Consider the following 13496-nt stretch of genomic DNA (forward strand, 5'->3'; position numbering starts at 1 on the left):
CGGCTCTGTTCGCTGTCATGTTCTTAATGCAAGAAATGCACGTCAGCGAGAAGCCGCAAAATAAAAAAATTAAATGCCCAGCCCTAAACTTTTTATGTACAGCAGATATATATATATATATATATATATATATATATATATTTTTTTTTTTTAAAGCGATATTTAAATGATTGATTACATACCTGGTGGAGTTGGCAGCGGAACACCCACCTCGTTGTCAGCTGGTCCCTGTGTTGGCCTGCTGACAGTTGGTGATGGCAAACCCATGTCTTCTAGTAGCTTTATCTATCATAAAAGGAGCAGAAGATGAAGAGAAAATCACTTTGTGCGCTCACAAACCCGTCGTCCATCTAGCTCATTGATTACCTGTGACTCGATGCTGTTGATTCTGACGCTCATGTCCATGAATGTGGTGCAGTTCATGCACTCTACAGACAAAAAAAAAAGAAGAATTTGTGGATTAAACAACTTGCCGTTTATTCTAATTTCTTACTCCCACCTGGCAGCAGCAGCATCAGGAGGTCCAGCCAAGACACACAAGAACAATGCTCATCATCGGCCCTGACTAGGAATTCCTCCTAAAATCATGTCACTCACCCACAGGTAACTTTGTATTCCTTGCAGCTCTGGCTGACGATATTATTATCCAAATATTTTACCTTATCTATTCTTATATGTATTCCAAAACAAAATAAATTCCATATTATGGCAGTGTGAATGCAGTGTTTTAACTAAAGCCTTCTGATACAAATGATAATTTTCCTAGTAATACATTTTTACAATGACGTACTGCATTACAAAACAACCAAAGAACACATCGCTCCCATTTACGCAGTGTCCATGAACGCACCTCGCGCACACAGGCTGCTGCGACATGCCTGCAGAATGTAACCATGAATGGTGGTTGCCAAATAAGGTGTTCAACCCCGACATATGAAGGCTCACATATAGTGTGTCCAAATGGTTTTTGTCCTGGAAGTCCCTAACAAAATCGCTCACCGATGAAAGAATACACGCGTTCTCAATAAAGTTTACAAGGGAGAAATTAACTAAGTTCAGTTAACGTTCACCTAAAATATGAACAACTTCACGAACCTTCGTTCATTGAACTCATTCAGGTACAACACTGCACCTGCTTGTCTCCTGACTCAGCGTGGTTTCAGTCTGCCCCAAAAAACTAAATCCATTAAGTTTGTGTAGCACAAGTACACACACACTCACTGATATTTTTGCATGGCCACAAGGCAAACAAAAATATATTGAAAGACACGGTTCCAACAATTGAGTTGTACTTTCCTGGCAAAGCCCTCAGAAATAAGTGTGGTGATGTTTCATCTAATATATAGCCAAGTCCAACTGTCGGGACATGATTTAAACTTAAATGGGTGTTATTGGTTTGTGCATGAGTGAGTCATCATTAATACAAGTAACGCTTCATCCTCATGTGAAAATCCGGAGATATGCAGTACATGACATGAGGCACATTAATGAACGCACAACAAAATAAAGCACTTTTGATAGATTGAAGTACAATTATAAGGGTACATTGTAAGGCATTTTAAGTTGTTACTTTTATTATGTTATTTTTTTGTATCATATACAGTGGTGCCACCAGATAGATTTTTTTAGATATGTGCCATTGTTTGACTGATTTTATTTTTTTATTTTTCCCTGATTTTTTTGCAAACTTGAGATCCAAGCGCAGCATGGTGGCAGTGAACTCAAGTCAACAGACTTTACAATAAGAAAAATAAAGAAAATAGTGAACAATTAATTTAAAAAAACAGGCTTCAAGCTGGTTATTGCCACTCACAGTACAGGTTTACCGTCAAACTAAACATAAAACAAAGAAATGACGTGGATTTAAAACAACCACACAGCTCCGCCTTAGGAATGTCCGCTTAGTTGAGCAAACAAACAATGCAAAACACAACTTGACATGCTAAAGCTTAGCAAAGATCTTCGCAGTTTTAGAAGCAAAGGAAATGTTAACATAAACAGTGGAGCAAGACTCACAGGCATATATATATATATATATATATTCATTATTATTTCATTATATGAAAAAATTACTATTAAAGTATCTAACTGGGTCATTTGCAGTAGTAGTAGTAGTACTAGTAGAAGTATATTCTTCTTTCTTTGTGCCTGCATGACTGATTTATACTGCCTCCGTTTTGGCAAGCCAGGCACACTAGAAGCACCACAAACAAATAAATAACACCAGACTTAGGGAGGGACTGAAAAGGCAGCTGATAATGTCTCGTTGATTTTGGTGTGATTCATAAGAAATAGCACTATAACACTGTTTTTCCCCTTCTTTTCCCCGCATTTCTTAAATTCTCTTTTACTGTAAGCATCTAAGAATTATTGAGAACACCAATGTATATGTTATCAAGATCATACTGTATCTTCAGCATGTAAGAGCTAGCTTTACGTTGTTTATTGAGATGGATCGTCTCTATGAGCACATAACAGCGCCGGTTTACAGGAAAACCTTACATTTCTTCTAAATAGGAGCTTTTTTCTGGTCTTTGGCTCAAGTCTGGAATGTCAGCTGTCAGTCCAGCAGATGGGACCCACCCACATTGTGGTCATAGCACAGAAAGCAGGAACGAGAAACAACTGGCGCGCATAAATAACGCAACAACAAAAATGACTCCAACGGCTGTGCTCTGCCTAAACCGGCATCTCCAACCACAGTATACAGGATGCTAACAGTGGCCACTGTGGTTTTCTGCGTCGCTGAAATAAAACGCAGAGTACCCCCACGTCTATGGGTCTCCCGGCACATTGATCCAGTCCTGTGATGTGCTGGATTCTCATGGGTGTGGTTCCTCAATGCGTTGTTTCAACCTCTTGAATCTCTTCTTTGGAGCGCGGCCACAAGCGGAAGCGACAATCAACAGCTCAAATGGCTCGCATTCCAAAGGATTCATCAACCCAAACAATGAAGATTGGTCAACCGCAGAGCAAAGGGATAACCCCATGTAGGCTGTTTGTTGTGACTGTCTGCACAGAGGCTCCGCTGTGACCGAAGTACATCAAAGTGACAACACAAGGTTGAGAGAGTTGGCAATCATCAATCCTTGATTTTGTCGATCATGAGTTAAATTAAACGTGAGAGCCTAGTGTGTGGTCTTGGAGTGCACATTAAGAAATACTAAATTGATGAAACTTTGGTGGGCCTCCTAGAAAAACACTTGAAAAGAGGATTTAATGCTTTTGGAGGCGTTACTATCAGAGGGGGGAAGCTGCCGGTGTGTATGGGCTAGCGATGCCAGTTACGCGTTACTTAGTAACTTGTTACTCTACTCTATGACTACTTGTTACAGTAACGAGTAATCTTATGGGTTATTAATTGCAAACTGATAATCAGATTAAAGTTTCTTATTCAATCAATGTTTGTTACTGTGAGGATGAGGACGAGTCACTCAAGAAAAGTCGAGGTACTTCAATTTGCTTTAATGAGTAATCAGCAGTAACTTGAAACTGTCTCAGTCAGTACGTTGTGTACTCACACAATGGAAATGACCATGAGGTAACTACACTAAACACAATCTACAGTCAGAGTTAAACGAAAATGGAAGTGCCACACAAATACAACCCGACAGGACAGGTAAGTTACACACACATTCTCATATTATGGGGCAGCAAAAGCAACAATACAAGAAGTTAACAATAGTGATTAATGTCATTTATTGTGTACAAAAGACTCACATTTGTGTATGTTTTTTCAGCAGGCGAATGTTGCGGGTGCTATTTTCGCGGGTCCTCCGTAGCTTGAATGATGTCACGGTAGAGCGAGCAGTAAAGAGGGTGGTTGGAGAGCGATAAGTTACCATTTTGAGAGTGAGACAGTAAGTTACCGAGCTAGCAGTATTTCACATGTTGTCGAAGATAGTTATCCTCTCCCGGAGTGTGTGTCCATTATAAGTAAGTTTATGCCGCCATTTTGTGTGTGTGTACAATTGTCAAGTTGGCGAAGTTAAGTCAGTGTCGTACCTCCGTTATGTGTTAATTCAGCATGCTGTGCTACATTCGGTGCGACGCTAGCTTAGCAAGTGCTATGATTTATGTCTGTAAGTAGGGCTCATATTGTGTCCACCTTTAAATTATGTCTGATAACATTTTTGTATCCTGGTTAATGCACCTTATAAAGCTGCTGAATGTAACTAATAAAGGAAATTGTCATCTAACTTACTTTTGAAAATCAAGTAACCTGTAAAGTAAGTTTAAGAGCAATCATTAATCAAGTTACTATTTCAAGGTAACCGGGGAAACACTGGTAAGTTAAACACCAGACACTTATTTCGTCTGTGTCGTCAAGTATTTCATACGTCACACCAGACGCTGTTGCTGATGTAATCATACATTTCATTATCCAGCTGCAGTATGCTGTGTTGCAGTGTGAAAGCGCACATTGGTGCAGCAATATTTGAGTTCTGAGTAAAAGCCACAGGCAGATAAAATGTTCCCTTCTATTATGGTTCTGCATAAAAAAAAGCTAGTGTCTGTTTTGTTTCAAGGTTCAAGATGTATCTATCAGAAGAGAAACAAGGATCTCCACCTCACCTACAGTATGATTGATTTCTGCTCTACAGGCCTCTTAAGCTGCTTTCTTCACTGCTAATGAGGTACCTGCTCTTCTCCAGAGCCAAACCATATGTTATTATACCATAAAAACAAACGCCGCAGGAAAACATGAGAAAAAAATTACTGAAAATCAATCTAGCGTACATCTGAAACAGAGCAAAAAGGAAGTGTGTTTTCTAAAGGGATTTACATTTCTGGGTTTGGAATTTGTTTATGTCGGGTTAGAATACAAAACTTCCCTTGTGTTCATGCTGATGATGATGTTTACAATGAGACCCCAGCTATAGGGTCTTGCTTGGATCCATAATTACACCGAGGAAAAAATGACAATGACAAGACAGTGCTATTTTTCTTGGATCGTATTCAGCTCATGGGAAAAGAATCCAGATTGGGTTGTGTTCAGTGAGAAGCCAAATAAACCCCCCAAAAAACTATCTATTGAGAATAATTTGCTCAGGACAAAGATGGGGTGTGGTGGGGGTGGGGGGTTGTCCATTAAAGTAAATAGATAAAACAAAACTGTGACTCACAGTGCCTTGAATCCTAATCCAGATCAATGTTAGTCTTTGGTGATAAACTGATGAGAGACTTACTTCCCCGTACTTCCCCGAGGGAGTCAACCTTATTAGAGGCTCTTGAAATAACAAAAATTCTGACCGATTTCATAAATATCCGTGCCACTACATCAGAATCTGCAGTGAAAAGGGACAGCACTGGAAATTTTACCAAGTACACTTCAGCCAAAGTGTTGAGGCTTCAATATTTCCTCCATCCTCCATCAGAGCTGAATATAGATCAGAGAACCGCAAAGAACGTCCAAGAAGATGAGCTGCATCCCACACTGTCCCCAACCACCGAGTAGTCAACGATTACTTGTCATCAAGAACAGCTGGCATGAATACACACACAGAGCCAAGTAGAAACACACCTACACACATCCTGACAAACAAATCACGCTGTCAAAAGATATTTTGGTCACACACCCATTTTCACCACAATATGACAGAGTTGAAAGCACTATTTCTGAAAACCTGCCTGGAAGTCCACACTGGCCCCAGTTAGCATCAACACCATGATACCACTTGACAGGTCACACGCCATTTCAATAAAAGGAGACTTCGCAAAAACATTTTGCTAGACGTGATGCAATGACAAATTAACCCCGATGCCAATCATCTCATCATCTGGCACCGTCCGCCAGCCTTTCAAGCCTTTGACCGCAGGACGAGATGGATGGGCCTGATGGTGCAGACATGCACTCATCATCATTTAATGACACAATCTTGCGTGATTCTGCAGGGGAGCAGCAGCCATTATAGAATGGAATTAAAGGCAAGCTTATTGCGGTTTGATTGATTTTTACGGTGTCTTCTGAAAGGGTGGAGACGGCAAAGTAAAGAATGGCACACTGCAACTACTTTTATGTCATCAAGGCGCATTGTGAACAAACGTAAGAAACAAATTCTGCTTTCAAAGATACAGCACCAGCTGGGTTTGGGCTGGTATCTTTTCCCACTTCAAACTAGTACAGCAAAAAACTGCAAAATAACACAGAGTAGTGAAAGGTTCAGTCAGACCCAGACAAACAACAATAAAGGGGTCATCGGTATTGGATTCTTCTTAAGGAGAGTCATTTAACTCAGTAGGAGACTGAGGGCAACGGGGGGGGGGTAACTGCAGCAAACTGGAGACTGTGGAATATCACACTGCAGTGTCCGGAGTAAACTGAAGTTAGAACATGTTTATATTGGTCATTCCTAATTGGTTCTACTGACCCTGTTCCTGGAACAGCCCACCGAAGAACCACAAGGCTGCAGTCCTGCAGAGAATGTTCTTGTTTTTAAGAAAGGGCTCAAGATCCACCTTTTTAATTTCACTTTTAACTCAAACTTGTTTTATTTATATCCTTTTACTTATCTCAGCATTTATTTTACTGTTATTTTTCTGTCCATTCTTTCATTAATATTTATTGTATCTTATCCTTATCCTCCTTTTATATTTTTAGGTCTGTTATTTATTTTCTTATTATTTCAGTCTATACATATTTACTCACCGCCTGTCCCTTGGTCCCACTGCTGCTGTTATGAATGATTTAAAACTAGCAACAATCGGGATAGCCGAAGCTAGCGAGGCTGAACCCTATTCTCATCCACAACCAGCCTTTCTTCGTACCCCCAGACTTGCGTAGACATATGAAGACTGCGTTGCCTTGTTGACCACCCCACAGAGCTATAAAGTCCGGCGACAGCAGCCGACAGGCAAATCAAAACTCCTCTGTAAATTGGCCGATTTGAAGACAAGATGCCCAAAACAAATTATTAGCGATTAGTTGGCTTCAAGCTTTAAACGTTGATTTGAAGTAGTAAACTTGACTCGTCGACTAATCAGTTCAACCCCTACTGGGAACCCCAGCTGGCCATTTATAGAAATAGGTACTAGTACCAGGTACTGATTTTGACAATGGAAAAGCAACAACAAAGCCTTAGAGTAGGAAAGCCGTGCTGAGCAGAGTAGGTACAGTGCAGTGGAAAAGAGGCATTAAAAGGTTTTTGTTAGCTGTGTTGTCCTGTGAACAGGACTTATTGCGTAATTGCAGTGTGGTGTCAATATGGTGTTGAGATGGGTGAACCATTTGCTGGTTCTGCAGTGGGAAGTACTGCAGTTTTTGTTGTCTTCTTTTTTTTGGGGGGGGGGGGGGGGGGTTCTGCTACTTTCTGCTACTTCCAAAAGTTACTGAACCTTTCAACAGCATTATCCCCCGATGAAGCAGTTTTTGACAAACAGACATGCTCGCTCCTGCGATCAAAACTGACAAATTTGGAGGTTGTGATTCCTGGAGAAAGCTCCTGCAGTAAAATGCACCTATAGTTCTGATGGATTTCATTTATATTCCACATAAGATGAAGGGTTGGGCTATTTAGAAAAAAAAAACTGACACAAAAGGACAAACCTTCCAATATTGGAAGTAGTAGTTTTCCAAAGGAGGTTGAAAGCAGCAAACAATTCCCTCACATATTAATAGGCAATGTTCCCAGCCGGTTTTGACTACAAAAAAAATATATATATTTTTTTAAAATGGAGATAACATTTTATGTGGCTTTTATCAAACTCATAGACCTTTTCAAGAATCTTTTGGGGGAACTTAACGTGCTTAACTTGAGCAGACTGAAGGAGGAACAAAAGAAAAGCCATTATAAGGCACGAGAAGGACCCAATGAGAAGATGTTGAAAGAAATGGAAAACACAGAAGGAGCATGGAGAGGAACATCATCCATCAGGCACATGAGAGCAGGAACATCTGAGCTTTAGCAGGTTAAGGGTTACTGGCTGACCTATATGTGAGCACAACCGGAGATGTAATAAAGACATCACTCATATCCTCGCATTGTCGAAGTTGCAGTCTACAGAAGCACATGTGGGATATACATCTGTTTTATTGCTTTACCATAACGAGCGAAGAGAAAGTTATCTACAGGACATTGGAAGTTAGATATAGTATGTCAAAAGCAGCAAGGAAATTGCATTGTTCCTTCTGAATCTGGAGGTCAGGAATTGGCGAGGGAATCCATTCCAGACTTTTTGCTTTCCTCAAAGGTGGAGTAATGTGACCTCACAATTGGGAACCATCACCTTGGTCTGTTAGTCCTTAGAAATGATCCATATCCTCTATGGAATACTTTTGACAGAACAACTAGGACACATACAGCTCTCTAAATATCTCTGGGTTCATTTAGTCTAAACCTAAGACCTCTAACGCCAAGATACTTCTAAAATTCCAAATTCGAAGACATCTTTTTGGGCCAAACACATTGTTAAGTACCCATTAAAAGATAAAACCCCTCCAAAGCTGGTATGTATCTTTACTCATTTCAGAAGACCAACTACAAACCCTTCATCTTTGACGTGGTCATCATCATGACCAAACACCTCCATAATTGAAGCTCTAAACACTTGCCCACTCAGTTTCATGTTGCAAGTAGAAGAAAAAACGACTTGTTTAATTTTGATGATAAATTGGTATGTCATAGATTGTAGACAAGAAAAAGAGGTCAAGTAATGTAAAAGCTTCTTTACAACTGAAATATAGCATACAGTATGGTTCAAGGTGAGGAACAGTGCACTGTCAAAATGAGTCATTAGCTCCTTTATCACTGCCTATTAAACATTTTCTACCCTTTTCTCCTTTCTGTGTGAACAGCACAGACACTGAATTGGGAGTCAAAGTCTAGCCCCAAATGTGCTGCCTTCGGAGATATTATAAAAGTTGTAAAAGAAGAAGGACGCAAAGCGTCAAGGGTATTCTGAAATGCTATCAGGCTACTGATGTAGCCCTCAACCATCACCACGAGATTTATGAATGTCCATGTGATTGAAAGACATTACATACAATGTCGGATATTAACCTCAGATTGCACAGAACATATTGGATATTTTAAGGAATGTTAAGAGAAGAATTCAGCAATTGTTATATTGTGTGAATAACACATTTGTATATGTGTATAGACAAATCTATATAATAAAAAAACACAATATATATGTGTGTGTGTATATATATATATATATATATATATATATACATATACATATATATATACATATATATATATATACATATACATATATATATATATATATATATATATATATATACATATATATATACATATATATATATATATATATATACATATACATATACATATATATATATATATACATATACATATATATATATATATATATATATATATATATATACATATATACATATATATATATATATATACATATATATATATATATATATATATATACATATATACATATATATATATATATATATATATATATATATATATATATATATACATATATACATATATATATATATATATATATATATATATATATATATATATATACACACACACACACACATATATATATATATATACATACACACACACACACACTATATATACACAGAAGTTTAGGGGCAGGGTTTAAATTATTTTACCATGGTGTAGATGGGAAGAGAAATGGAGTCGGGGTTATTTTAAAAGAAGAGTTGGCTAAGAATGTCTTGGAGGTGAAAAGAGTATCAGATCGAGTGATGAGGCTGAAATTTGAAATTGAGGGTGTTATGTGTAATGTGATTAGTGGCTATGCCCCACAGGTAGGATGTGACCTAGAGGTGAAAGAGAAATTCTGGAAGGAGCTAGATGATGTAGTTCTGAGCATCCCAGACAGAGAGAGAGTCGTAATTGGTGCAGATTGTAATGGACATGTTGGTGAAGGTAATAAGGGTGATGAAGAAGTGATGGGTAAGTACGGTATCCAGGAAAGGAACTTGGAGGGACAGATGGTGGTAGACTTTGCAACAAGGATGCAAATGGCTGTAGTGAACACTTTTTTCCAGAAGAGGCACGAACATAGGGTGACCTACAAGAGCGGAGGTAGAAGCACACAGGTGGATTACATCTTGTGCAGACGATGTAATCTGAAGGAGGTTACCAACTGTAAGGTAGTGGTAGGGGAGAGTGTGGCTAGACAGCATAGGATGGTGGTGTGTAAGATGACTCTGGTGGTGGGGAGGAAAATTAGGAAGACAAAGGCAGAGAAGAGAACCATGTGGTGGAAGCTGAGACAGGACGAGTGTTGTGCAGCTTTTCGGGAAGAGGTGATACAGGCTCTCGGTGGACGGGAAGAGCTTCCAGAAGACTGGACCACTGCAGCCAAGGTGATCAGAGAAGCAGGCAGGAGAGTACTTGGTGTATCTTCTGGCAGGAAAGGAGAGAAGGAGACTTGGTGGTGGAACCTCACAGTACAGGAAATCATACAAGGAAAACGGTTAGCTAAGAAGAAGTGGGACACTGAGAGGACCGAGGAGAGGCGAAAGGAATACATTGAGATGCGACACAGGGCAAAGGTAGAGGTGGCAAAGGCAAAACAAGAGGCATATGATGACATGTATGGCAGGTTGGACACTAAAGAAGGAGAAAAGGATCTATACAGGCTGGCCAGACAGAGGGATAGAGATGGGAAGGATGTGCAGCAGGTTAGGGTGATTAAGGATAGAGATGGAAATATGTTGTCTGGTGCCAGCAGTGTGCTAGGTAGATGGAAAGAATACTTCGAGGAGTTGATGAATGAGGAAAATGATAGAGAAGGGAGAGTAGAAGAGGCAAGTGTGGTGGACCAGGAAGTGGCAATGATTAGTAAGGGGGAAGTTAGAAAGGCATTAAGAGAATGAAAAATGGAAAGGCAGTTGGTCCTGATGACATTCCTGTGGAGGTATGGAAGCATCTAGGAGAGGTGGCTGTGGAGTTTTTGACCAGCTTGTTCAATAGAATTCTAGTGCGTGAGAAGATGCCTGAGGAATGGAGGAAAAGTGTACTGGTGCCCATTTTTAAGAACAAAGGTGATGTGCAGAGCTGTGGCAACTATAGAGGAATAAAGTTGATGAGCCACACAATGAAGTTATGGGAAAGAGTAGTGGAGGCTAGACTCAGGACAGAAGTGAGTATTTGCAAGCAACAGTATGGTTCCATGCCTAGAAAGAGTACCACAGATGCATTATTTGCCTTGAGGATGTTGATGGAAAAGTACAGAGAAGGTCAGAAGGAGCTACATTGTGTCTTTGTAGATCTAGAGAGAGCCTATGACAGAGTACCCAGAGAGGAACTGTGGTACTGCATGCGGAAGTCTGGAGTGGCAGAGAAGTATGTTAGAATAATACAGGACATGTACGAGGGCAGCAGAACAGCGGTGAGGTGTGCTGTCGGTGTGACAGAAGAATTTAAGGTGGACGTGGGACTGCATCAGGGATCAGCCCTGAGCCCCTTCCTTTTTGCAGTGGTGATGGATAGGCTGACAGATGAGGTTAGACTGGAATCCCCGTGGACCATGATGTTTGCAGATGACATTGTGATCTGCAGTGAAAGCAGGGAGCAGCTGGAGGAACAGTTAGAAAGATGGAGGCATGCACTGGAAAGAAGAGGAATGAAGATTAGCCGAAGTAAAACAGAATATATGTGAATGAGAGGGGTGGTGGGGGAAGAATGAGGCTACAGGGAGAAGAGATGGCAAGGGTAGAGGACTTTAAATACTTGGGGTCAACCGTCCAGAGCAATGGTGAGTGTGGTCAGGAAGTGAAGAAACGGGTCCAAGCAGGTTGGAACGGGTGGAGGAAGGTGTCAGGTGTGTTATGTGACAGAAGAGTCTCTGCTAGGATGAAGGGCAAAGTTTATAAAACAGTGGTGAGGCCAGCCATGATGTATGGATTAGAGACAGTGGCACTGAAGAGAAAACAGGAAGCAGAGCTGGAGGTGGCGGAAATGAAGATGTTGAGGTTCGCTCTCGGAGTGACCAGGTTGGATAAAATTAGAAATGAGCTCATCGGAGGGACAGCCAAGGTTCGATGTTTTGGAGACAAAGTTAGAGAGAGCAGACTTCAATGGTTTGGACACGTCCAGAGGAGAGAGAGTGAGTATATTGGTAGAAGGATGATGACGATGGAGCTGCCAGGCAAGAGAGCTAGAGGAAGACCAAAGAGAAGGTTGATGGATGTCGTGAGGGAAGACATGATGGCAGTTGGTGTTCGAGAGGAGGATGCAGGAGATAGGCTCTCATGGAAAAGGATGACGCACTGTGGCGACCCCTAACGGGACAAGCCGAAAGGAAAAGAAGAAAGATAGCAGCTGAAAGCTGCTTCACCATGTTTGCTTTGCACTGTGTGCTCCATTATTTGACCTGAGTCTGGAGATCTGAGAGCACTCCTGGTTTTATATTCCACTGGCATTTGTTTTATTGTATTCAGGAAATAACTCATTTCTTGATTTATAAACCAGTAGCAGAACTTTAAAGTCTATTCTAAAGCTGACTGGGTTATATGTTCTGACCAGTTTGTTCCGGTCAAAACCCGAACTCCAGACCAATAATCAGATTCAAGTCACCGTGATACTATTTTTGTCATTCTCCTTCGTGAAAAGATAGAATGTTTGCTTTCTTCTTAAGTCTAGGGCATCGAAGTGGGGGGGAAATTTGAATGGTGTACCAGGGCACCAAGCAAAGCGAGGCCCTGGGATTTGGTAAAGTTATTTAAATGTCAGTTTTAAAAACTCATAAATGTTAAGATAGAATAAATTATTCTGTGAAAGTTCATTAATAAGGTTGCTTTAATTAAATTAAAACTGTCTGAGACTACCTACGCCCACCTTGCAAAAAAATGCAAAATGGTTTAATCCACCTCGTAAGACTCACAACTGACTACCAAGTGACCAAAAATTGGTCCTTCCCTAAAATATACTTTTATTAACGTCCAATAAAGTATTGGCAAAACCGATTTTTGTGTTGAGGCGGTGTTGTCTGCAACTGTTGAATGTAACTAATGAAGCAACTACTTTTAATTTAAAACAAATAATCAGGATAGTAACTAAGTTCCTTTTAAAATCAAACAATCAGCAAAGTAACAAAGTTGAGTAACTTAGTTACTTTTTCAAGGTAAGAACTGAAATTTATTTGGGGTTAATCAAATGCAATTCAAATGGTTGCAGGTGTGTGCTGACTCCCATTTCAAATGAATTTGGATGTGAATGGTTAATTCTGAACACAGGCTCATCCCCAGTTGAGGGTGTGCAAACTTATGAAACCGCATTATCTCAGTTGTTTATTTTTACTTCGCATCGCTAAAAGATTTGTTTTCTATTGAGTTGTATAGTTTGTAGGTTGAGGTATAGGGAAGTACCCTGACTAAACAACTGATCTCAAGAGAGGAGAAACTGATCAACGCAGAAGAAGTTAAACCGACCCACAGAAAAGAACGCTGCAACATCCTCAACACACAGACAATCCACAGGTGTGGCCTGAAACAGAGACTGTCACTCCCGCACTGGTGTGTT

At 40.1% G+C, this 13496-nt stretch overlaps 1 protein-coding gene across 1 annotated transcript in view; it reads right to left on the reverse strand.

Annotated features, from left to right (window-relative positions):
• The window catches only part of LOC133482327 (collagen alpha-1(XXVI) chain), a 35322-nt gene that overhangs the window by 13887 nt on the left and 7939 nt on the right, over positions 1-13496 (reverse strand). Inside the window, exons 4-5 of the mRNA XM_061782358.1 lie at positions 367-428; positions 183-285 (exon numbers count right to left, since the gene is read on the reverse strand). Coding sequence (XP_061638342.1) covers positions 183-285; positions 367-428 — 165 coding nt within the window. The remainder of the gene's footprint in view (positions 1-182; positions 286-366; positions 429-13496) is intronic.

The sequence above is a fragment of the Phyllopteryx taeniolatus genome, chromosome 8 (genome assembly GCF_024500385.1).
Source record: "Phyllopteryx taeniolatus isolate TA_2022b chromosome 8, UOR_Ptae_1.2, whole genome shotgun sequence".
In the NCBI taxonomy this organism is placed as follows: Eukaryota; Metazoa; Chordata; class Actinopteri; order Syngnathiformes; family Syngnathidae; genus Phyllopteryx; species Phyllopteryx taeniolatus.